At 42.0% G+C, this 27,069-nt stretch overlaps 1 protein-coding gene across 1 annotated transcript; it reads right to left on the bottom strand.

The window, feature by feature from the left end:
* Positions 1-1,087: 1,087 nt before the first annotated feature.
* LOC147184614 (retinoic acid receptor alpha-B-like) lies at positions 1,088-27,069 on the bottom strand. The gene is made up of 9 exons (XM_086069610.1): positions 26,030-27,069; positions 10,715-10,869; positions 10,148-10,289; positions 9,181-9,341; positions 8,890-9,066; positions 8,609-8,813; positions 7,271-7,338; positions 6,667-6,757; positions 1,088-2,836 (listed from the first exon to the last, which is right to left on the bottom strand). Exons 1-9 carry the CDS (start codon positions 26,226-26,228, stop codon positions 2,601-2,603), a joined length of 1,434 nt encoding a protein of 477 aa, XP_085925736.1. The 5' UTR covers positions 26,229-27,069; the 3' UTR covers positions 1,088-2,600.

The raw sequence follows: 27,069 nt of genomic DNA, 5'->3' as shown, positions 1-27,069 counted from the left end.
CCAGGTTTGAAATATATGTATATATATATATATATATGTCCAGAATCTTAATCCAAACTAAATGGGCACATTTCAAATTGTGTTGATACAGCTGAAAAGTAAACTGGGTAAAATGGTCACGGACTCAAGCAACCATCAAATATTTGTTCAGGCAGACCACTCAGTCACGTTAACTGAGATATGAAGAGGCATACTTTGAAATGACAAGACTGTAGAAGTTGTTTTACCAGTTTCATTAATTGCAAGGCAAGCATTGTCTATAAGATTAGTTTGCTCATATTGATCACTAGTACTGTATTACGTTGCGCCACTCTTTACCTACACCTGTCACATTCCTCTCACGTTCCCCATGCTTTTGTCCTGCTGTGCACTATTTATGCTTAGGAGTCTCCATGTAACTTCTTATTGTATGCTTATCTTGAACTCCACAGTCTGGGTCTGCCATTTTTTTTTTGCTGCTGCTTCTACATAGCATTTTAAGATCCCAACCAAGCGTTGTAGCGCCATTGTGTTCAATTAGATGCTCAGGTATCTGGCCATTTTATTGAGAGTACTTCAGTCTTCAGAGGCTAAGTAGTAGGACAGCTGTCTTTGTCAAATTTAACGCTTTGAGGGCGGAACTGGTACACGTCAATGGGATAAATCCGACTTCAAAACCCTTTTTGAGTGCAGCATAAAACCGCCATTTTGACTCTTGATGTCATTTTGGAATTGTCAATTCAATTGCCCCTTAGGTTGCCCGCTCTAATCTCTACATAGAAGTGCAAATAAAACTTCAAAAATGGAAAATGTACCCCGTTAATCCTATTTTGATAATCCACTGAGGTGATGCTTAAAGGCAAAATCACATTGGCCCAAATACCGTACTTCTGGACCTAACTGTATCTATTGTGCTCACTGTGTCCGGTGTATTGTATAAGCTTGTTCAGACTGACCTAATATGTATTTTTACTTTGTACTGCAGGCAACACCACATGGAAAACAAATCATGTGGTGTGGCTGATAAGAGATATTAAAATGTGTAAAGTGTTATATTTCAAAATGGTGTAGGGTAACAAATGTACAATAGCTGACCACAAACACAGCATTTAAGGAGAAAATCATCTTTTATTGACTCCCTGTGTTTTGTTTATCTTCGGTCCTTTGAGTTTATACAGCACATATTAAGGGCAACCTATTATTACAATTATGATGGTTAGACTGTATAATTTTACCACGATTCATGTCCATATTGAAAACGACCAGTTTCATCTGAGGTCAAAGTAAAAAGCCCAGACATCATGGTGCTCTGAAAAAATGTCAGCATATTTTCCCTTCCAATTTCATGTCAAGGTGAATTTAATCAGTCAACTCTTTATATGGTCATTTACTCTGGGCACAGCTCACCCATTAATACAGGGATTGTGCCCTTTGGCAGCCTTCCATAAAGCAGCCTATCAGAGGAGAGTGTGCTTTTAAGGGGGGTCGGATTGAGTCTTAAAGAGACAGAAGCTAAAAAGAGAGGAAGACGGAAAGCCAATGTAATGAATTTTTTTCCTTCAAAACAGTAACTCATGCACTACTACTCGAGCAGATAACAAATAGCGAGCAGATAACAAATAGCTGTAAACACAAATAATAGGTCCCCTTTAATAAGAAAAACACTGGAATTGTAAAAAGATTTGTACCCGGCAGTAGCAATGCATACAAAGTGAGACAGTGGCAGTGTGAACTGGTACAGAGTGGTACACAGTGGAACAAGAAGACATATTCACATATGCTTGACATGCATTCATGATATCACAGTCGATTAAAGTGCCCACCGACAGGTTGACCATTATTTTTAAAACAACCCCGAATGTCTTTTCTCACAAATGCTATAAACTATATTTGCTTTCCGCTGCAATATTCATTTTAATGAGGCTGTAAAATTGATTCACGCATGATTTTTTTTCTTCCCTGATGTGTGTTAGGGGGTGGGGGAGACACGAAGGTTGAGAGGAAATATTGATGGGAAGAACTCCTGACAGTGTCAGTCGCTTTGGGGAGATAAAATATATAATGTATATACACAAGTAAATTTAAGAAAATATGTTTTGTCAGTCTGTCACAGCATTGTTTAACATACAAATACACACACTGATTTTGCATAACACGCATGGCTTTTCACGAGAGAAAAATGCATAAGAAGGTTATCTATATATAGACTAACCCCATAATCCTTCATCAAATCTGTCTGACAGGTGCAGCTAAATAAAACTACTATTTTTGTCCAGAAACAAGCACACACAAAAAGAAGTAATCTATACGATCTTTACAAAAAGATTTTGTTTAAAAGTGAAATGATACTTTACTTTAAATGCATCAAACCATCATATCTTGACATGACAATACTGTAGTTCTAACAGCATAACTTAGGCAGGCAAAAAGTGTCACGCATCCCATCGGCAGCCCATCATTCAGCGCAGTTTAATCGACACTGTGCATCTTCACACTGACATTTATCGCTTCAGACATTCAGACTCCATTGATGAAATGTACAGTTGATCCACATCAGTCTTGTTGCATGAATGGTGCCAAATAGTGGTGCTGTGCAATGCAGAGGTACTAGGAGTGGAAGTTCACGGGGAGGGGGATCTGGCTGGCGGGCTCCGGCTGGGAGAGTGTACTGACATCGGGGACGAGTTAGCAGAATTTTGGCGCGTTGTTTTCTCATGTTCTCTGCCACCTCCGTCTTTTCCCTTCACTCTTCCGGCACCTTGGCCCTCAAGTCCCTCAGAGTTCTCCAGCATTTCCTGGATGAGTGGAGGCATTGAACCAGGTATCTCCATTTTCAGTGTGATCACTCGTTCTGCTCCTAGGTGTCAAAAAGTGTGGAGAACGCGTTAAGAAGAAAGAAACAAACAAAAAAACGGTTGTTGCGCGACATCATTTGTCATTTTAAGCTATTTGTGGATTTTCAAACCCATATTCGTAGCTTTGTTGAATAAAGCCCCTTCTCTGACTGAAGGAGATGTATGAAAGAATGTTATTGAGATGAAACAAGAGTTCAGGTGATAGGGGGACCATTGTGAAGCTAGAAAAACGTGGAGAAACTCTGGACTGAGTTGGATAATGTTACAGAGCAGATCCGGGCAATGTACGGCCCAGTCTTGATGAATTAAAAACAAAATTTATATACTGCTTTAACCATTTTTCCCCCTTCTAATCAGCAACTAGCAACAATGCCAATAGCGGTCCTCAAGTTAGCAACATCAAGGCCAAAGAGGATGTTGTGAGGGAAGAAAGACAATGTAGCGTTTCTTCAATTAAATGAATAAGGGCTAAGCCCTGCTGCAAAGATGAAAAGTCTTAATTGATTCTCTCCCAAAAATACGTATAATTTCCTATAGCTGCCAGAATATGATGGCAAAGCACTATTTTTGTTTAAATGAAACTATTCAACTCACTACAACATAGTTCTTTGGCACCAAGATGTCACAAGATGGCTCCAAAGAAATATTTTTTAATGCTGGGGCCCAAGTACAAAATCAGCAAATAATGGGGGCTGTCATTCAACAAACAACAAAAAAGCAGCGAATAAGTAAACGTGCATATACCGAAATGTGAATATGTGGAGCTTTGTGCAGTGACAAAAGAATTTGTGGTGACGGCGCAAGAAAATATTCTATTTTCACCATGCTAAATGTAGTAGTAGTGATACTACTTAGAGACGATGGCATGTTCTGAATTCCATAGAAACCCGGGTTATTCTGTAGCAACTCCATGAAAACTGAGGACCAACTGTGCTCAGGTTCACAATTAATTAATTTATTTGCCATTAAACTGGTGTCTCACCATAGTTTGTGACAGTTTTTGGGTGTTACAAAACCCCCCCGAAGAAAAACCCTCACTCATGAACATCATTAAATATGTAATGCAATGTATGCGCTTGCTGTGGCATAAAAAAAATACAAGGATGTATATGAATATAATAAATGGTGCTTTTATTAGTAGTATATGTAGAGGATGTCATGTTTTGGGTTCTGTTTTCCTTGTGTGTCTCCCTTGGTCTTGTTTAAGTGTGATCCTGCCCTTCCTCGTGTGATCCAATCAGTGCCCTCAGCCACTTGTGTCTTGCCCCAGGTGTGTCTTGTTGTGTCGTTAGTCTGTGTATTTAGTCTGCTGTCTCCCCTCTGTCTGTGTTGGGTCATTGTTGTATTTCCCCCTGTGATGATGCCCGTTTTTTCCTTGGATTTTCCTCCCATGTCATGCTGCCCGTTTTGCCTTGTTGTTTTCTCCATGTTATGTTTTTTTGTTGCAATTTAGATCTCGCGTTTTGTTTTGTAGAAATTAAAACCCCTTTTTTTATCGAACCTCTGCCTCCTTGCCCTGTCTTCCCGCATTTGGGTCCTCAAGCTCCCCCTTCTTGACAGAATGACCCGACCTGAGAAGGACCCAGCGGGAGCGCTGAAAGCCAAGATGTGGAATCAGGAGGCGCGCCTGTCACGCCATGAGGAGCTCCAGCACGCCATGGCCGCCCAATTGGACCTGCTGTCGTCCTTGATTGAGGGAGTCGGGCGTCGTTGGGCTTCAGCTGTTGGCGCTCGGAGTCACCAGCCCCAACTCCCCGAACCACGTCTGTCTCACCTTCAACTCCCCGAACCACGTCTGTCTCACCTTCAACTCCCCGAACCACGTCTGTCGCACCTTCAACTCCCCGAACCACGTCTGCCGCCGCAGTTCCAAGTCCCCGAACCACGTCTGCCGCCGCAGTTCCAAGTCCCCGAACCACGTCTGCCGCCGCAGTTCCAAGTCCCCGAACCACGTCTGCCGCCGCAGTTCCAAGTCCCCGAACCACGTCTGCCGCCGCAGTTCCAAGTCCCCGAACCACGTCTGCCGCCGCAGTTCCAAGTCCCCGAACCACGTCTGCCGCCGCAGTTCCAAGTCCCCGAACCACGTCTGCCGCCGCAGTTCCAAGTCCCCGAACCACGTCTGCCGCCGCAGTTCCAAGTCCCCGAACCACGTCTGCCGCCGCAGTTCCAAGTCCCCGAACCACGTCTGCCGCCGCAGTTCCAAGTCCCCGAACCACGTCTGCCGCCGCAGTTCCAAGTCCCCGAACCACGTCTGCCGCCGCAGTTCCAAGTCCCCGAACCACGTCTGCCGCCGCAGTTCCAAGTCCCCGAACCACGTCTGCCGCCGCAGTTCCAAGTCCCCGAACCACGTCTGCCGCCGCAGTTCCAAGTCCCCGAACCACGTCTGCCGCCGCAGTTCCAAGTCCCCGAACCACGTCTGCCGCCGCAGTTCCAAGTCCCCGAACCACGTCTGCCGCCGCAGTTCCAAGTCCCCGAACCACGTCTGCCGCCGCAGTTCCAAGTCCCCGAACCACGTCTGCCGCCGCAGTTCCAAGTCCCCGAACCACGTCTGCCGCCGCAGTTCCAAGTCCCCGAACCCCGTCTGCCGCCGCAGTTCCAAGTCCCCGAACCCCGTCTGCCGCCGCAGTTCCAAGTCCCCGAACCCCGTCTGCCGCCGCAGTTCCAAGTCCCCGAACCCCGTCTGCCGCCGCAGTTCCAAGTCCCCGAACCCCGTCTGCCGCCGCAGTTCCAAGTCCCCGAACCCCGTCTGCCGCCGCAGTTCCAAGTCCCCGAACCCCGTCTGCCGCCGCCACGGCAGCCCCAAGACCCCCGTGCCACGGCAGCCCCAAGACCCCCGTGCCACGGCAGCCCCAAGACCCCCGTGCCACGGCAGCCCCAAGACCCCCGTGCCACGGCAGCCCCAAGACCCCCGTGCCACGGCAGCCCCAAGACCCCCGTGCCACGGCAGCCCCAAGACCCCGGACCAAGGAGGTGCACGTCACACTGCCGTCTTCTCCCTGTCTGGCGGCGCACGTTGTGGTCGCCCTTTGCTCCAGTGTGGCGTCCGGGGCGCCCTCCGGACCGGCGCCGCCGGGCTCCCCTCGTCTGGCGTCCGGGACGTCCCCCAGACTGGCCTTGATGGGTGTGCCAGGTTCCCGCCTCCGGGCCCCCCTCCGCCCGCCCTGTTTTTGGACCTTTTTGTGTTAGGGATGTCTGGGAGCCGTCCCTTGAGGGAGGGGTTCTGTCATGTTTTGGGTTCTGTTTTCCTTGTGTGTCTCCCTTGGTCTTGTTTAAGTGTGATCCTGCCCTTCCTCGTGTGATCCAATCAGTGCCCTCAGCCACTTGTGTCTTGCCCCAGGTGTGTCTTGTTGTGTCTTGTTGTGTCGTTAGTCTGCTGTCTCCCCTCTGTCTGTGTCGGGTCATTGTTGTATTTCCCCCTGTGATGCTGCCCGTTTTTTCCTTGGATTTTCCCCCCATGTCATGCTGCCCGTTTTGCCTTGTTGTTTTCTCCATGTTATGTTTTTTCGTTGCAATTTAGATCTCTCCTTTTTGTTTTGTAGAAATTAAAACCCCTTTTTTTTTATCGAACCTCTGCCTCCTTGCCCTGTCTTCCCGCATTTGGGTCCTCAAGCTCCCCCTTCTTGACAGAGGATCTATTAGGTGTAGGTGTGCAGTGCCAGGTGTTGCATTAATTTTTATGGGAGAATCCAGGCTGCGTACAAACAATGCAGATGAGCATATCCTCTCCAAAAGTATTAGGACAGTCAGGCAAATTCCTTTGTTTTTACTGTAGCTTGAAAACATTTAGGTTTGATAACAAACGTTTCAGAACATTGACTAGCACGAAACTTACCCTTCACGCTGATGCTCCTGAGGTCGGTAATCTTCATCAGGATCTTGGGGAACATACAAGGTTTGTCAGGCCTCCTTCTCCGGACATAGAGCTACACAAACGGGTACAACAACAAAAAATGCATACATGTTTTACGTTTGACATTGTAGTCTTTTGGTCAAGCAAGTTATAGAATGTTGAACAGCATGCATTCATTGTTTTTTTTGTTTTTTTAAATTAACAGTCAAACTTGGATCTTTTCTTTTGGTAAAAAAGCCTAAGTAATTAGCCTACTGTAGTGCTGCCTTAGTAAAGTCAAGAGCAAAACGGGACAAGTTCAGTAAGAAAATAAAGAGGATTTGTAACTCTGTTGCTGTTAAAAAACAAAACAAACATTGTTAGGTTGTAGTAAAGATTTTATGACAGTTACAATTTGATCCTGCCATTAAAGATGCATTTTGCCTGGATTTGATGTTTAAAGATGTTTTGAAATTTTAACATATTCCAGCTTGACCCCTGAACAGTGTTCTACAATTGACTTGAATGTGTTTGTATAGATCAGGAAAGGAGCGTAACCATTACTGGATAAAGACATGTGCCCATCTATCTCAAATTAATGGCAAACCTTCAGAGCTTCCAGCATTGGCTCCTGAAGAACATCCACCTTGTCTGACTCCTCCAGTTCTTGACGGTCTGTAGGACACACACAAACACATAAAATGAATACACTTGATCAGTTTGTCAACATTCGAAATACAGTACAGGGGTACATTGACTTATGAGTTTAATTCATTCCATGACTAAACTTTTCATTAATTAACTCATTTATAAAATACATTTTCCCCATTGAAATGAATTCAAATGCAATTAATTTGGTCCTGCCACACCCAACATAGTAATTGCTTTTGATATGCATTTTAATAAAAAATAAATAAAATAGCACTGTGAATGTAAATAAATAAGCTAGCTTTATAAAAAAAAATTTTTTTTCATTTGTTAATTTTTCCTTTCGGACAATCATAGAGACAATTTACAACATTCACTTTTCACATACAATTATACCCGAAAAAAAATAAGGGTTGTCGGGATGAAGCTGAAGCTTATTAATTCCCGTTCCCACAATGCAATTACTCGTTGTAGTTCCATACATCCTGTAGTATGTAGTGTGTTGGATGTGCGCCTTTAAAGGGGAAGTAAACCCAATAATATGTTCTATGCAGCCCCACTAGTCAAAATATGGCATTCTGGTTGATATTGTGTTAGTGGAATATGAGTTAAGCAGCAAAATGCAGCCGTTTTTATCCATCTTAGGGGGCGGCCATTTTGTCACTTTCTGTCGACTGAAGATGACACCAATGTTGCTCAGGTCTAGGGTAACAACCAATCACAGCGCAGCTTCAGAAAATAGGTGAGCTCTGATCGGTCGTTGCCTGAACCCTGAGAAACTGTGATGTCATCTTCAGTCGACAGCATGTGGCAAAACGGCCGCCCCCTGAGATGGATATAAACGGCTGGATTTTGCTTCATAACTCTTATTCCCAAAATGTATTATTAATCAGAATGTCATGTTTAGACTAGTGTGATCACATATAACATATTATTGTCAAGAAATATTTAATGTTGACGTTGAAGTAAGATCAGGAGCTGGAAACTTTTGTCATTCCTATTCAAATCAAATCATTCCAAATGAAGATCTCTGGTCATTTACCAATAAAGAGTTTGTCTATTTAGCACAGTAGTTGCGATTGCTTTTACACTTTTATTAAAGCAACAGCTGTCTTGATAAAAGCAAGTAAAAAGTAGTTTAAAACAAGCTTTTCCATCACAGACAAGCTGTGATTGGAAAACGGCAATTTCAAGGGCGCAAGTGATTACGTCAAGAAGCATGTGCAGACCAGACCTGGCTATTCTGATTGCACAGTATGGCACAATGAAAGTCTCCAACATTTTACACCTGCAGTACCTCCACAGAGCAGGCAGATGGCACTAAGTAATCCAGTTTCTGCATCATCCATCTCCAGAGGGAGCAGCTGGCTGGCGAAGGAGAACACCAGGTCTGTGAGCGGCCCAAAGCCGGCGTTGTGCATCTGCGTGCGGTTGAGCGTCAGACCATCTGAGAAGGTCATGGTGTCCTGGTCTGGGGTGTAGCGTGTGCAGATCCTCAGAATCTGAGACAAAAAGAGATCAAGTCGTGAGACAGCCTTTGAATCTGAATTCCTTTGTTTGCATTTTTGTCAAACGGACCAGTATGTCGAGGCAGGCAGCTTTGAGAAGAGTGATCTGATCAGCGATGCTTAACGTTGTGAAGCCGGGCAGCTGTTTGGCAAATTCCACTGTCTTTATAATGCATTTGGTGGACAGTTCACTAAACTTGTCCCAAAGGTTGACATCCAGAGGGACGCGATGCTCAGCGCTGTTGCTCTGCAGTCAGGAAGGGGAGAGATCAAAAGGCATTACATATAAAACATAGACTTATTTATTGAACTTTTAGAAAAAATTAGCAATTTTGGACAGAAAAATATTGAGTGTGAGTACCGTAGTGTACTTCCCCAGCTGACCAAGAGAGGGAAATGTGTCTTGGTGCGCACGGCGAACTCCCTCAATCATCTGCTCTGTTTCTGCCGACAAGACGTAGACCTCCACCTCCACTTGCCTCTTCTCCTCCTTCTTCTTCTTCGTACGGTCATTTCGGACCACTGAAGTCACAGAATGTAACATTTAAAAACATGTTTGAAGCTTTGTCTTAGCTGAATAAGGGTAACTGATTGAAAATATTTATATAATATTAACTATAGATATATATTTTACTTGTAGCCAGACTTGAAAGTATCTGGGGCCCATCAGAACACTCAAAACTTTAATCTGAATGTACACAGAGCTGCCACAACATTGTGACCACTAGCACAATGCAACAATATCCAATATAAGAAAATATCAACAATTCTGCATTTACATAGGTAAGAATGGTCTGTTGTGATTGGCACAGAAAGAAAAGGATGTATTAAATTTACAATGTATTAGTTATATAATTTATGATTGTGGTAGACTGGTAGTCATTTGCAGTGGTGTACAAATTACTGTATTATACAGAGAGAAGTTTCTAATCTAGTGAAAATATTGAAAGCTACTTTTTGTATGACGCAGCAAAGTTCTCAACCACTGTATACTACAGCCACAATAATAAACTCATTATTTAGTGAATACATTATGGTTGTGTCAATACTGATTTTGCAAGTTATTAGATTGTGCATGTGGTCATATTGTTATGAGTGACTGGTGAATGGTTTTATTTTGTACCGATTTAGATCAAGGAACTATATATAGAGTGACTGTATTTGCCCAAAACAGCCATCAGATGGCGACAAAAGCCAACACTAAAATGTGTTTGAGTTTAACATTTACCGTACTGTCAGTACTATGAGAAAACTCAAAATTGTTATATTTTTAAATTTCCTATATACATTAGTTTGAAGCATGTTAAGAACATTTGTAATGAACTCACACTCCTTGGACATTCCAACATCGAGGCATTTCTGCAGTCGACAGGATTGACACCGGTTGCGTGTAACTTTGTTTATGACACAAACTTTGTCTCGATGACAAGTGTAGGCCATGTTTTTCTGGATGCTCCTCCGAAAGAACCCCTAAAACAGATATTGACATTTCTTTAGAGAAGTAGTGACCTTTAGCCACTGCTATATCCCTTGAATATCTTGGGAGGAGGAAACTTTGACCAAAAAGTGTATGTGTTTCGAATGCTCGTAACTCTGTGGATGATAAACTGGAACAGGAGTGTGGCCTAAGACCAACAAAAACTCACAATGGTTAACAAAGTAAATACTAATTGCATGTAAAGATTGTGTGTGTGTGCTTATTGGATTAGATAAAGCCAAGAGGATTAGTGATCCTAGGGGAGGTGTAAAGGTCATGGCCTTCACCCTGACACATTATGCAAACGCCCTGTCGACTCAAACTCCGTGGAAGAGACTTGCCGCAGATTGTCGAGCTGCACCACTGTTGTTGCCCAGAGTTTTGATACAGTATGTTGTGACTGCATGAGTTTGCGTACCTTGCAGCCCTCGCATGCGCTGACTCCGTAGTGATATCCTGAAGATTTATCCTGACATACAAAGCAAGGCTTGTAGATGCGCGGTGGAGGTGGTGGAGTTTGGGGGCTTGTGACCAGCAAATCTTCTCCAGAACTCGTGCTTTCAGTTTCTATTGCTGCAAAACGTGAACACAAATGACACCAATTCAATTATGTTTCTGCGAGCAGATGATTCACATTTTGCTTCCTAACTTACTTAGAATCTAACTAGGTTACAATTTGGACACATTTATTTGGCAGTGAGAGTGCTAGTGTTTTGCTATGCTTTACACTATGTTCCCGGTGGCCATGGCAGCGTCGAGGATGAAATGGGATGGTCGTGAGGCAATGCGGGGGAGTGGGATGGGGAAACGTGTTAGGCCGTAACTTGTTATTATGGATGCTTGAACAGATTTGTAAACGATCTAAACATTTGCCATGGTAGTCAAGGTGTGGATGAGTAATTAGTCGGCCGTAGTATAGTGGGTTTGCATTTGAGAGTCCTCAGTACTAACATTCAATTGAAGGCCTCAAATAAATTTTGACAGAATTTGGGATCCAAGGGGTCAATATGAACTAAATCCAAAACATAATTGAGGAGCATCTTTGTACTGGGGTAGGCAGAGGTGCATATATAGCCAAGCCTTGCTGCCTCCTCAGTGCTATGTAAAAGGGAATATTTTACGTTTAATTATTTTACTCATTAGCATCCTTCAAGGTAAAACTGACTCTGATATATATTTTTATTGCTTAAAGGCCCGGTAGGACATTTTGTTTATTTGGAGAAATAGACCAGACTCGAAGCGAAGAGTGGACAAAATCATGTTTGTTAATTAAAATAAATAAATTAAAAAGCACACATTAAGCAAAAGTACTAAATTTATGCCGTATCGCGTCTAATAAGGTTCAGTTGCATGCATCCAGTTGGACTGCAGTCGACTAGCTTCCTCATCTGCACCGTGACTGCCGTTGCAAAAAATTTCAACGGTTGAAGCCCAAACCAAACCATCTCATCCCACAGTGTTGTCTCACTACCATCATCTTTCATCCAGTTGCCTAAAATGGGGTTGCCATGACAGCCGGGAACAGTCGAATGTAAAGGTAGCTAAATGATTGACATTGCTTTTAAGCATTCTTATTGTACCATGGGCACAAACATGCTTTCGACGTCCACAGTATCTGTATGGTACAGCACAAGCCAAACCCGTAGTGCACCTTTTGAGCCTCCAGAACTCAGAAGCCTTCTGTCCCCATAAAATGCTCAAATCTCTATGGCGCACTACGTTTAAACAAACAAGGCCACCCTATCCGCCTGGAACATAACGCAAACGTAGCTTCTGTTAATGACAAAAAAAAAAGACATTTGTACATTAACTCGCCATCTTTGAGAGACTGCCTAAATCAAAATCAAATGTACTGTTCTGTAAAAAGTCCCTACAAAAGGTTCAAAAGATCCTTTTTATTATGGCGTCAATGTGTTACAGAGATGTCTGGGTGTCATTTTCTTGCCATCGACTTTCCCATCTTGTCTTCCATAAAATCCTGAAAAACAAAATGTCCAAGCCAAGGCCTCCTAAAGGCCGAGTGAACATCTGATCTTCTTTGGCATCTCCAGGAAACAAGACAAACAAAAGTGGCTGTCTACTGGACATATCTAGCAAAACAAATGAGCAAAGTAGAATAGCAATACACTCTTGATTGACAAATGCCCAATGATGCTATTTGTGCAGGGGTTTTCCTGCATATGAATGCATTTTCCGACATTTTCAGGACCAGTAACTGAATCATAATTAATATCTGCATGGTCAATTTGAAATAATATCAAGGGATGGGAAAAAATCTGATTTATTGATTAATCAGCAAAATAATCGATTATTAAAATACTCATTAGTTGCAAGTTGCAACCCTTAAAATATTGATTGACCAAAGCGAATGCATTTGTTTAATAAGAATTAACATTATGCTAATGGGAGCCATCGTGTGTTACTGTGACTTTGTGACACTTTTTCTTAATCTTTACAGATTTTTCCCAAAGCAAGGAGCAAATTCACCTGACTTAGACATACTACTAAAGAAAGTATGATAGTTAAAAACGCAACCCCCGGGGCCAGTTTATTACTTGGGCCCAGTACCCATCCCTAATAATTACTAAAGTAACTGCCAAAGAGGCACACTTTATTTTGCTACCATTGCATCAAGATGTAGTGCCTATAGTATATATAGTACAAATTACTTTTTCTGCACATCCCTAGCAGTACCAAATATATATATCTAAAGAAATTCAAATAATGGCTCATTCTGGCATATAATTAATGCAACCCGTGAACAGGTCTCAACTGCATTAAAGGTGTTTGGCACAGAAGGAAGATTATGATATCCTGTTCTGTCGTCTCTCCAAATGTGTAATAATCGATCTGCTCACTCACATCCACATTCCAAGTGCCCCTCAATCATGTCACTGATGGGACCCGAATGAGAGACTACCATAAATCGTTAATATCACACCTCATAAAATGTTGGCAGTATTAAAGATATCATTTAATATGTTAGGTGGAGGGTTAAGGGGGAGGATCAAGTGTGTGACTATGGCAGAGTTGAGAGTGAGAGGGAATGACAAAGAATGAAAGAGAGATTAATTATTCCACCAATCAAACATTCTGACAGAAAATGAGCACGTTCACCTAGGCGACCAGAGAAGCACAAAGGCTAGCGAAATTAGCATGTCGGCAAATCTGCAATCTTTCAACAGAGATTGGATTTTTGGGACTAACTGTCAGTAGACTGAGTTCATGTTGACATGCTCATATTTCTTTTAAGAACTAATAAGATAGCTGGTAGTTTCTCTGAACTATTTTTTTTTTTAAGCTGTGCATTTGGCTTGACTAACTTTCCTTTCTTCAAATTTGGGGGGTGGGGGGTGGGGGTGGTGAGGCATAAAAATAGACCCGAAAGTACGCACACGTAAGGTTCAAAAGTGAGCACACGTAAAGACTGAGTCACTTTCTTTGATTTCTGCTTTAACTGCAGTACTACTAGATTTTATAAAGAAACAAGTGTGAAGAAGAGGGAACTACCTATCTGGTATGGGCCCCAAATCTAGTTGGGTCATTTTCCACACTTTGCCACTCACAATTTCTTCAACCTATATTGCCAAAGAAAACACTTCTTTCTGATTGACATCATAACCTTAAATATAGATTAGAACTTTTCCTTCACAACTATTTTGTCTCCACCCTTTCTGTCCTTTTGCTTTTGTTCAGAGACATGGCAATGATAGAGTGTGACACATTCTAAGGTCATGACCCTCCAGATTAAAAACACAATCCCTTTGCTTCTCCCCCTTTCCCTCTGCCTCCACTAACCTCTAACCTAACACACTTCCACACGCACACACACTCACATTTGCCCCCTCCCCCTACCTTGGTAACCATACCAGACATTCCACTATAGAGAGATTGAGCTTCCCTCCCTTGATCTACTCTCCTCTAACTACTAAGGGGAACAACACAGGGAAATGGCTCTCTCTCTTTTCCTCAGTCCAAATTCTAATATTCCACTGTCTGTCCAACTGACACTTCACTCACATTTTGTGCTTGCGTGTTTCTTCTGGCACACTACTCAACAGTTTTCGTAGAATTGTCAGTCTTCCTAAAGCCCCCCACACACAGCTGCTTTAGGCTGGGAATGTTATGATGTTGCAGTTGCACAGTTATGCTTCCAAAACTAAAGAGATGCAAAGGTGTGGTAGAAGTGCCGATACCAGTTCTGTCCAAAAAAGAAGAAGTATTCTTTAATTTAACAATCTTACTCTCTTTATAAGCTCTTTTAAAGGCAAGCTAGAGACTATTTACTGTACATCGTAAAATTCTCAACTAAAAACTGTTAAAACAGTACCACTTCCTTTACATGAGAAGAGTGCTTTTGAGCCTTAAAGCGCTACTCACTGAAGTGAGACAATGCCAATTAAATATTAACAAATGTGCTAATGACAGTAATTAATAATATGAATTTGGTTTTTGATGACGTATAGGTTGAATGTGTGAAGATGAGCGTTCAGACACATTGGAAATGAAAGAGGCTCAGGTCAGATTTGGGGGGGGAAAAAAAATCTCAATAGTACTGCTCATACTGCATGAAAAAAAAAATCTGATACATGTATGTGACATTGGGCAAAAATAAATAAATATCTGATTTGCGCTTTCCCAATTCACGTGAGGAACTCCCGAATTTCAACCCTTTCTCCCGCGTGGTTCCCAGTCATTTCTCCCGCTAATCTCACAATTTTACAGTGAAGTAAACAGTTTACATTGTGGGGAATATTTGACTTAGTATCTGGTAGGGGTGTGAATTGCCTAGTACCTGGCAATTCAATTTGTATCACGATTCATAGGTCACGATTCGATTCAATACCGATTAATCCCGATACAATCTATACATTTATTATTGCGATTTATTTATTTTTTCACTCAAATTTTGAAAATACTAATCAGTAAACTTGTACATGTACACTGTAAGATTTGTATGAAAATGTATTTATTTATCTGAAAATTCAGGCTTATAACTGAGCCACTGCATTTAACAAACAGGTTGCAGTCTGTTTCATGTTTGAACAGCACTGAAATGTTCCATTAATATAACATTCTTCCATGCTTAATGTATGAATCCTAACCCCAAGTAAGACGTTTTGTTGAACATTCCCATAAAAAAAATTATGTTTAAAAATCGATTCGGCCGCATATCAAATCGATTCGAGAATTGCGCGCTGTAATATCGCGATATATTGCCAAATAGATTTTTCTAACACCCCTAGTATCTGGCAACCCTGTCCTGCTCGCACAGTAAGCGGCAAACCTCTCGCTGGAGGCAGTGATAGTCAATAAGTCTTGATTCAGGGTTGTCGCTAGGCACAATGCTCTACTAGGTAACAGTGGTCTGCAATCACCGGGCCGGGGCCGGCACCGGGCTCTGTGACCACTCGGTACTGGGCTGCAGCGATTCAGAGGCACAGATCATTTGTACTGGGGCACACGCTGCTGTAAAAGGGGTCTGGCAACGCCATTGCCTTGATTCTACCCATAATACAATCAAGATTCTACCAGCAATGGCAGTGTTATACCGGTTCATACATGGCAAAAATGGATAGTGAAAGAGACAACCAGACACCTGACACCAAGGACGGACTGTCCAGCAGGAATTGCGTGAATTTCCCGAACGACGGGTACATTTTCAGGCTGGTCGCCCCTCAGTCGATATTAATAAATATTAATCAGCACATGTTGCTGGCCGTCGTGCGCACTCTCTTCCCACGATGACAAACGACGAATATTAATCACTGAATGTTGGTCGGTCGGTCGAAAATCTTTTGTATAAATTATACTAAAATGCTGATGATGTTTCCAGACGTCTTTTAAACTGTACAAATTTGTGACATTTAAACTGTGTTTACTGTTTGTTGTCCATAATATAGAATTACCCAAAACAAGCATGCATGGCCTGTGTAACCTGGAATCAGAAGGGAAACTGAGAAGAGTTGTTCAAAAACAGGCCTTCCAGCAGAAAGAAAGTAGTCATTGAACAAAGGCAAAATGTTAAGGGCGGGGATATGAGTCAAAAACAGTGTACAGTTGTTTCCAGGAAAACTGTGTTATGATTATCAAAAAAAAAAGGGTGAGATAATCTGACACTGAAGCAAAGATAATGGGTCAGCTTACTGTGCTAGGGAAGGTGAGCAGGTGTGTACAGGTAAAGAGGGCTGATCAGGCGATTAAAGGAGGAGGTTAAGCTGATGTAGTTGTAGGGCATTGAGAGAGAGAGAGATAGAAATTATAATTAAAGGAAGGGTCAAACAAGCCACAAAGTGAATGAATGATAATGAGCCTCATTGTAAAAAGGCAAGTCAGTTCAGACAACGTCTTTGTGTTGTTTTTATTTTGTTGCACAAGAAGCAAACTGGCTACCATACTGAGCTGTGGCTTTGTCTATCAGTTTTCGCTCAATGAGCGGCCACGTTCCCGGCATTGCTTATCAGGACTTCTTTCTCCTTACTATCTTTTCACAAGGAAAAGGCAAAAGGTCAGCCTTAACATATTACACAATGAATATGATTGCACAATCACAAAGCAGCTGTATCATCATATTATTTTTCTGTATAATTCTGAAGAAATCAAATGCACGCAAGACTATCAAACATGCATTTCAACTCCCATAAGGGAAAAACATCATGACCGTAAGTAACAGCAGCAGTTAGTAATCTGCTGAAATGACCACACAAAAAGTCATTTAGAGGAGTTAAAGGAGTGGCTGGTGAAAGGGAGATGGGTAAAACTAGTCCACCCGCAAATTCACCGGCTTTTGTTATGGTATCAAAAGATGAAGGCTACCTGTGTGTAAGAGGCCGTGATCAGAGTATTAAGTTTAACACCTCAGATTCAATTCTCATGCCTTTGTGTTGAAGGCATTTGTCAACAGTCTCGGCCGCTAACACTGACGTTGCAAAACAATCTGAAAATTTGAATCTGTAAAATCGTAACAGCTGTGGGCATGCCCACTTTCCTGGCCCGTTTTCCTGGAAGCAAGTTTTAAAGGGGCTAGTGCTAATCAATCTGCCACAATCAACATTTACACCGTCCTTGGCGACTGAATTTTTTTTTATAGGTTGTACACACACAACCAGCCGAAAACTCGACTCACAAATAATACTGTATTTATTATGAATATTAAAACTTGGGAGTACATTTCCCTGAGCGTACGCATCACTTGCTGAGTCCCATTCACTTGAATGAGAGCAGCTCCGTCTGCAGTCAACCCACTCTCTGGTTTGCCTCGGGCAGCCACCTTTGTTACTATACTTGTACACCAAACAGCCTGGGGATGAACTACAGTGAAGATATGGGCATTTCAGTAAATTTCCTTGATTGAATATGGGGGAGATAAGTTGATGAATTGTTATTGTTATATGTATTTTAGATGACAAAACATGCTAAGGAAACGGATTTCCTCTGCATACATCTCTTCTTGTAACAATGGTTCTATTAGCAATTAAACATACAATGCCTAACAACAAAAAGGAGTGTGGGGCGTTCATGGCATTCACCCATTCCCTGAACCGCTTATCCCCACTACGGTCACGGGCGTGCTGGAGCCTATCCCAGCCGTCACTGGTCGGAAGGAGGGGTACACTCTGAACTGGTCGCCAGCCTATTGCAGACATACATGGCACAGTGAACAAAATAAAGTACCTGTACCTGTGAAACAGCTTACTAGTTCTTGCTGCGAAATATGACAGATGTCCATCCAGCAAATGTAAGCACAGCTAAATGCAGAGAGACAGCCATGGGGGTATCCTGGACAAACAAATTGTACTCAATCGTATGGTTGGGTGATAGGTAGAGATGCGCGCTGTGTCCACGGTGTTGAAAGTGATGTTGTGAAAGTGTGGTGAAAAGTAGCTAGAAACTCAAACTGTACTGCTGTAGCCTATCCAGAAACAAAGGTAAAAATACAGTTAAAAAGAAAATGTCATGGCCTGGTTGTCGTCGCTCATAAGGCCGTCCGAGCACTCCGGCGATTGCCTGTGGCAGGGGCGGCGTCACTGCGGCCATCATTCAACTGAATGGAACCCAGCAAGCAGCGTGGGCACTCGCAAAAATCTTTATGGCAAGTTTCAATTTTTATTCATTCATTCAATATTTATATTAGGGGCGTTTGGAAAAAAATCGATTCGGTGATATATCACGATATTTCAGTGCGCAATTCTCATATCGATTCAACATGCAGCCGAGTCGATGTTTAAACATCAATTTTTGATGGAAATATTCAACAAAACGTCTTACTTACTTACTAAGCAAGGAAGAATGTTATTATGGAACATTATGTCTTAATATTTTATTTCAATGCTGTCCAAACATGAAACAGATTGCACCCCGTTTGTTAAATACAGTGTTTCAGATAAATGAATACATTTTCATACAAATCTTATGTACAAGTTAACTGATTACCATTTTATAAATCTAAATTAAAGAAAAAAAGAAATCGCAATAATCGATTTATAGATTTGTATCGGGATTCATCTGTATCGAATCGAATCGGGATACGGATCGAATCGCCAGGTTCACACCCTAATTTATAATAAGTTTTTAGAGTTTTCGAGAGTCTTCACCTGGTTGTACTTGTACAAGCTTTTTTTTTTCTTCAGTTGCCACATCGTAAAATAAAAAAATAATCAAATTGGGCATAGCCATAAGTCTTGGTTCAAATAAACTGCTAAGGGAAGACGAAAGCCACATTGATAAATATCTCACTGTTACTTCTGAAGTCGCACGCAGCGGCGCCATATTGCCTCCTACATCAGGCGGAGGGCTTGGATTTTTAAAATGACAGTAACCAGACCAATGTGAGTGTATTTAAATATCGGTCTAAGAGCGCACTCACGGCCATTGTACCGTGCCATAGCACGCTGGCTGCTAAAGTATGGTAGTGTGAGCGCAAACGATCTGCGCCTGAGTACGATTTGGATCCCCAGTTTAGCACGATTGGGCGAAGTGGGCCAGAGAACGATACGGTTGGCCGCACATGTGCATAGCCGCGTAGTCGCCGCGCAAAATGTAACTATGACATCACGTACATACATGCGAAGTATATAGCGAGCGACCACTCGGGCAGAACGACTGTGCAACATGATGACGTATATTTTGGAGGCAACTGGGCCCGGTTTGGTTAGAGTAAGTAGTGGCTGTTTCTCTGCATTTAGCTGTGTTTACATTTGACTTGCATTGTATGTATAGTGGAAGGTTTTAGGACCTGGGGGAAGCCTTTTAAAAGTGACTAGGAAGTGGCGCTCTGCCTCTATTCTGCGATTTTGTGATTACCTCATGTGGTCTTTTGAACAAATAAATAACTACAGTTGTATGATTGTGAACAGAAAAAAAGGATGCGACAAGGAAAAAAAAACTCAGGTGTGCATTGGCTCCAGACACGGGGAACGCCAAACATTTGTGCACGAGTGATTTGAGCAGCAGTGGAATGAGAAAGTGTCAGAACAGTTGACCTGTGCAACCTTCCCCCAGGTCCTAAAAGCTTTCATCTACAATGATTTTTGTTATTGTAAGTTGGATAGATAAAGTTGTTAAAAAAAAAAAACAGCGAAGGTTTTTTGGGGGGTATTTATCTTCTTTGTTTTCCTATATGCTCTGTTATGATGTACTCCCTTCTGATTGTCTATTTACATGTATTTCCTTTTTATAAAATAAAATAAAAATAAGTTTGTTTTTGGATGCATTTTTCTTTTCTTTTTTTAACAAACAAGGCAGTGTGGATGGATTTTTTTTCCTATACGGGTAGGGGAGAAATATTTGTTTTTAAAAATACCCGGCTACATATGGACAAGGCATGTATGTCACAAGCTGCTAATAGCTGTGCCTCGTTTTAATACATTTGGCCAGTGTGAGCCATCCTAATTCATAATATAAAATTTGCGTGCACATGCTTTATATGTTGCGAGAGAAGACAGGGTGATGCATGCAGATAATTCATGATGCATTGTTATTTTGAAATGGGAAGGATATATTAAGACATGCACAATGTCTGGAATTGTAGCCTACTGTTTTTGTCCCCTCCAGGGCCTTGCAGGAAATCACAGCGTTATCACTGCCATTTGTAACCAAGCTAATTACATACAATAGACATCACTCATTCTGTACAGAATCATTGTTGTGACCGGAGGCTGACTTAAGGCTACTCTCTCTCCCTCCCCATCCTCGCCAATCTCTCTGACATGTTTGCTATGTGCTCGCGAGAGTACACATATTTGCATCTATGCATCACCTGCGCTATCTTTTTTTGTGTGCGTTAAAAAACAAAAATAAAATAAAACTCATACCAGTCCGGTAGTGTTGTAAGATATGATATAACTCTTGACAGTTGTGTTGCAATAGATGAGTGGGAGAATCCCTGTGAATGTACTGGACTCCTTTCCATGCCTGTGTAATTTTCAGCTGGATAATACTGCCTGGAGGAGATGTGCCAGAATATTCTACTTGGTTGTAGTTAACTTCTTATAGCTGACACCATACTGTTCTGACTGCAAACGAACTGCTGTAATCTGGAGGCGTGCCTTGCCGACATTAAACAATGGATGTCGTTTAATTTTTTGCTTCTTAACCCAGATAAAACCGAGATGTTGATTGTCGGTCCCGCCCGTTATCGGCATCTGTTTACGAATACCTCTCTAAACCTTGATAAATGTATTATTAGCCAAAGTGACTTAGTAAAAAATCTCGGCGTTATATTCGACCCAACTCTCTCTTTTCAAATGCACATTAAAAATATTACTAGAACTGCTTTTTTTCACCTTCGTAATATTGCTAAAATTCGTCCTATTTTGTCTGATGGTGATGCAGAAATTATAATTCATTCATGCGTTTGTTACGTCTCGCTTTGACTACTGTAATGTATTATTCTCTGGTCTTCCCATGGCCAGTCTTAAAAGTCTGCACTTAGTACAAAATGCTGCAGCTAGACTTTTGACACAGACGAGAATGTTCGATTATATTACCCCGATACTAGCCAACTTGCATTGGCTTCCGGTCCACTTTAGATGCATTTTAAGGTTTTGTTAAAATATTACACGGCTTTGCGCCTTCCTATCTCGTTGATTTAATAGTACCGTATGTTCCGACACAAAACCTTCGTTCGCAACACGCTGGTCTTTTGGTGATTCCAAGAGATGGGTTCTAGAGAGTTTTCGATTCGGGCTCCAGTGCTTTGGAATGCCCTACCCTCGGCGGTCAGAGACGCTACCTCTGTAGAAACGTTTAACTCACGTACTCTATACTCTTGCATTTGGCTGAATGATGTATACCTGGTGACTGCCGCTGCTTTCTTTCCCTCCCTTCTCCATGACTTGGAGAGGGGGTTAGATGTTAATGACTGATTTGGATGTTGCAACAAGGTTGAAGCAAAAAAAATTCATTTGACTGAATTCTTTTTATGTTTAAATTGACTGCAGTCAATTAACACAAATTTTGCAGGGCAGTAGGGCGCTTAAAAACATAAATTTGATGCATTTTGAGAGATAAAAATCAAGCAGACTTAAATGACAGTATCAATGTATATAATAAAATATCTATCTATACATGGTCATGTTATGCTATATAAGCAGGTTTGGGAGGCTTACTTTTAAATTGTATTCAGTTTCTCGTTACTTGTTTAAAAAATGTAGTTATTAACGTAATCCAATCACCATACTAATAAAATAATGTAACTTGGACAGTGACAGTGGACCCCAACTATTTGCAGGGGTAGAGATCGGCCAGGACCGCGAATAACAAAAATCCATGTGTAACTGACACCTATTTAAATGCATGCATAGATAGATAGATAGATACTTATATGTTGCCAACTGTTCGTGAGCTGATCGCATTTTCTACTTTGTCTGTGTGTACCGTTGCTGCTTTCAGTCCCCATCCAGTGATGTGGTGAGTATGAGAATATTGAGGCCCAAAGAGATTTTAACTCTTTTAACCAATTTACCAATTTATTGCTTGAAATGAGAGAGAGATGCAGAATCCAAATTTAATAAAGTCGAACAACCTACAATGAACGACGACACACACGATATATGACAGCCCTGATCAAAATCAGGTAACCGAATAATTACAAGAGGAAATGGTGGTGAGTAGGTAGAGAGAGATAGATAGATAGATGCATAGGCGCGAATGGGTGATGAACTGATCACCATAGATGCATAGATTGATACAGCCCATGAGGGAAGTAGATTTGCTTTCTCCATAACAGTTGCCATCATAACGTGTGAAATGCTGGAAAAAGCGGACAAATAACGCTTATGAAGGCAACATTTACAGATTCACATCCAAATAACCTTGCACAAAGACGCAAGCACGCGCGCACGCACGCGCCGTAATTATGACCTAATTACGCTAAGACAATGATGACGATGCGTTATATCAACCGCAAAACGAACTTTTATCCCAGTCGTTAGTTTTTACATGTTTATTGTTAATATGGTGTTTAAATAGTACATCGGTGCGTAATATGTAAATAAGGTGGAACTTTGACTCACGTTAGCATGTAGCGGGTTAGCAACTAGCTCCTCCATAGCAGGACGTCGCAGCATGCTGACAGTTCAAACTTTTTCATTTTCTTCAATGAGTAAGTTCCAAACAGTGAATAGCGATTAAAACATCCTCTTCCCCCTCCTACATTCAAATTGGCCGCGTAGTGTGTGGAGGACTCGACTCTCGACATGTCCCGTCCGCAATGCCACCCTGCACTCTTGGGACAGACAGTTCCGCCAACTTCTCCTAAAATGGCTTGTTGCTTCTCCACGAAGAAGGTACACGCAGGTGAAATTTAAGATACCCACCCAGATATTAAAATTCAATACCTTTTCAAGAATGTTTAAGATGGTATTAATAAATTCAATGCGTGAAAATGACGGAAATCCGTCTCCACGACGGAGAACTTTAACCCCTGATGTTGCATTATGTTCTGTGCTGGTTGACCGGGATGCGATCCGGACCATCACCTCGAAGTTGCCGCCATGGAGATAGCTGCTCCGACCGACCGGGCTGGATTTGGATGAGGACCCACTTCCCTGACGTCACGTCTTCTTGCTGTGCTTCAATTTCTTCAATGGACTTCACACTATTCTAGACAGTTAATAATGTTTAGTATCACAAACTATGTAAATTTGTGCCCATTTGACATTCATTGCAGCCTGATCATCCTGGAAGGGGGATTACCACATTTGCGGTCCCTGCTCAAGGTTTCTCATTTTTTGCCTGTTGTTTTTTTGTTGAGTTTTTCCTTGCCCTCTTGTGGTTTGATTAGGGGATGTTCTTGATATTTGTTAACTGCGGACATGTGAAGCTTGTGTGATTAAGGGCTATATAAATAAACTTGACTTGAGTTAATTTTCCTCAGTTGTTTCAAGATGGGACCAAAAAGAGCAATGGATTTTACACAACAAGCTCAATTTAATGTAAGGGAAAAAACAGATAGTGAGACAGACAGATAGATTGATGAACACAACTAATTGATTATGCTAGTCTTACATCAGACTAACATTAGTGTCTGAACTATATAAGGCTCTTGTGGATTAAAGGCCAAAATTCGCCACACAAAATGTCTAAGGCAAGCTGCAATCCCGACATTCTTTGTGCGTGTACTGCCCGATACTTTTGTAGAGTGAATGTATGTCCGGGACCTTTGGCTAGAAGTGGATATATTACACAAACAGAGTAATAATGCTCACCGTAAGAAAATAGCACAGCTTTGATGCTGTATTGAAATGCCATTAACTCATAAAGAAAAGCTGCATTGTAGACTAATGTGCTTTCATCTCCAGTCCATAAAAAAGATGCACCACGCAAAGAAAGCCATTCTCAGTCAAACGCATGGCATATTGAGGCGGGTAAACAGCTGAGGACTCTGTCAAGGACAAATTAATTAACAACCAGCTTTCCAACTCTACTCTTTTTATCTTTTATCTAATGGCGGTGTGAATCCACATGCACTTCCATAATACTGTAAATATGTCTATTTGATATAAACATCGACACGCAACTATTCAACTCCTCCCTTTTCGCACACTCGGGTCAAACTTAGTCAGTGTACTCTCACATTCCCAGGCAAACTGTGAGTGTGAGAGGATCCATGTAGTGTGTGTATCGATGCGTACATGCGCCCCCTTTGTGTGCGAGTGTGCCTCAAGCAGACGAAGGGAGCGAGGGGGTCATTCAGTGCGGAGAAGTGATGACTGGGCAGCTGACACAGGAAAGAAAGAGGCAGATAGAAGGTGGATAAAGAGAGGGAGAGATGTAGGTCACTTCCCAATTGTCAGTGACTCATTGCTCTGGATCACACCCAAACACACACACGCACACGCACGCACACACAAAGCCAAGTACCGTCCCACGGCTACTGCTTGCAAATCACTGGAGTGGGCCTCGAATGTGAATGTGTGTATGTGTCCATTCGGCCTTTGACCTTTGAACCGGTTTGATGCTCATCATTCCAGTCACACAAAAAGACACACAGACACACACTCTGGAGACAAACCCCCATCGACCACCCCAATGTGCCTACTCTGGTCCTACATCAACTTCAACAGTAAATGTCAGAAAACGAAAATCAGGTCATGGTTAAAAGATATCTAAATAAGCAGCGTTATTCATTAACATTTTAGTCTATCATAGTTATAGGCTCATCTTACATCACCACCTGCAAATGCAATCTTTTCAAAAAGTGTTCAGAAAACATTATCCAAGGACCACTTTTAATCCAGTCTACCTTACACTTGTTATCTCTTGTGTTTGGATGGTTCCAAATTTGAGTTTTCAAAATATGCTTGATATTACTCATCAACTGAGTTACAATTACTTACTGTGCCTACACATGTATAAATTGTTTTGAATGTTACCTAGATCTGTAGGGTTTCACAATATGATGATGGAAATTGTAAAAATACAACTTGTAAAATTACAACTATTGATCTTTAATTTCTTTAATTCATTAATCAATCTAATGTTGAACTCTGAATTTACAACTGATGTAGTTCAGAAAAGCTGTGTGAAATGACACATTCAACCATAGCTGAAGCCAATTTAAAACTAAAATAAGTGTAACAGCCATTTGTGTAACTACTGTTCCATCACAGGAAAATCACTCCAACTAGAGCTCAGGCTGGTGCGTGATGTTTTGATAACTAAGTGCAGGCAGCTGTTGATCTATAAATGCAATTTTCACTGAAAGGCAACCAGTCTGCAAAGAGAAATAATTGTTGTTGCAAAATAAAGTCACATTTAACAAACCGTGTACAATAATAAAGATAAAACAGCACAAACTGCTTAGAAAGAGATAAGACAGCACTAAATGACTACAATTCATTGACCATAAGATGTGGCACATTGCTCAGGTAATTAGGCTGCTTAACATTTAAGATTTTAATCATGAAATTGGCTAAACTTCTTTTTGTCAAGCTGTCAATGAGATACAAATCATTTTCAAGGTACATATATGAAATAGTAATTGCTTATCTCTGTACTTCAGAATATCTTGAGTCTGAATACAAAAAAAAGGATAACTCAGCTCTTCTAAAAAAAAAAAAAAGAAAAAAAAAAGGAGAGGATAATGTAAACAAACAACCTAAACGATTTTTTAGACTAATAAACTGACTCTAAGCCATTAACAACTATAAAAAGAGGCGTCTCCCTGTAATTCTATTTGGAAGAAGATGGGGGGTGGGGGTGGGGGTGGGGGTGTTTCAACGAGACTCACAGTGGCAAGATCCGCTCCAGTGCCTGCCGGTCACCAGGGACCCCCCGAATGGCCTCTGAAGCCCCCCGACACCGGATAGGAGTCCTTTCTCAGACTCGAACCCTGGTGGTCTGTGGTAGTAGTCCATACCCAGGAAAGAGCCGCTGCTGGGGCTGCGGGGGCTGGGGCTCAAACCCACAACATCCACGCTTTCGTACATCCCCGCCAATGTTTTCCTTGGTCTCTCAGTATTTAGAAGGAAAAAAAACAAAATGAAAGCGTCCGGGCGGCAAAGGGAGGGAGACAAGAGTTCACATCTTCATAGTTGACTGATGGGCGAAGGAGAGGGGGAGGGGTCAGGGTGAGATGACCGGTCTTTTTGACCTTTCAACCCTTCACAAGCGCCGTTTGCTGTCAAATTTAGCACACACAAAATCACGGCACCGGTTTACACCTTGTTTTCTTTTTTTTTCTTTTTAAATTCACGGTGATACAAGTGCCACAAAATTAATAGACGTGCTATTGAAAGCACAAAAAAGCAAAAACAAAACAAAAAACACGGGGATAGTATTACATTAAAATGTCGACACACGTGGTGTGTATGGAGTCCGAATGTACCCGGTTCCGAATTAGAATTAAAAAAAACAAAAAATACGTACGTAGATTATTTGTATCGCTAGCTAACATTAAATGCTTGTAGCCTGCTGTCATCCGTCTTAATGTACGGAGCCAGGCAACCAGCAGCGTGTGGTTCAATCCATGGTCGCCCGCGGGAACTCAAAGTGGCTCACGGACCGCTCCAAAGTAAAGAGGTCCACTCCAGTCGATGGCATGCGCCGCTCGTCTCGCTCCAGTTCAATGAGTCCACCGGGCGGCCGAAACATAAAAACCCCGCGCCCTCTTTAAAATTTTCGCTCAGGTTCGAATGGGTATATTGGGTCCCGCGTTGCAATGGCGGACAGCAATACAAGTCGGCGCTTATCTTCTTGTTGATGGTTCTTGTGTTGTGTTCCGCTTGTGTCCTGTGGTAACCTCCAGCCTGTACTCGTTGGCCTCTCCCC

The sequence above is a fragment of the Leptonotus elevatus genome, chromosome 1, assembly GCF_054856555.1.
Source record: "Leptonotus elevatus isolate MCC_2025b chromosome 1, RoL_Lele_1.0, whole genome shotgun sequence".
NCBI lineage: Eukaryota > Metazoa > Chordata > Actinopteri > Syngnathiformes > Syngnathidae > Leptonotus > Leptonotus elevatus.
This window is presented reverse-complemented; position numbering and strand designations above follow the sequence as displayed.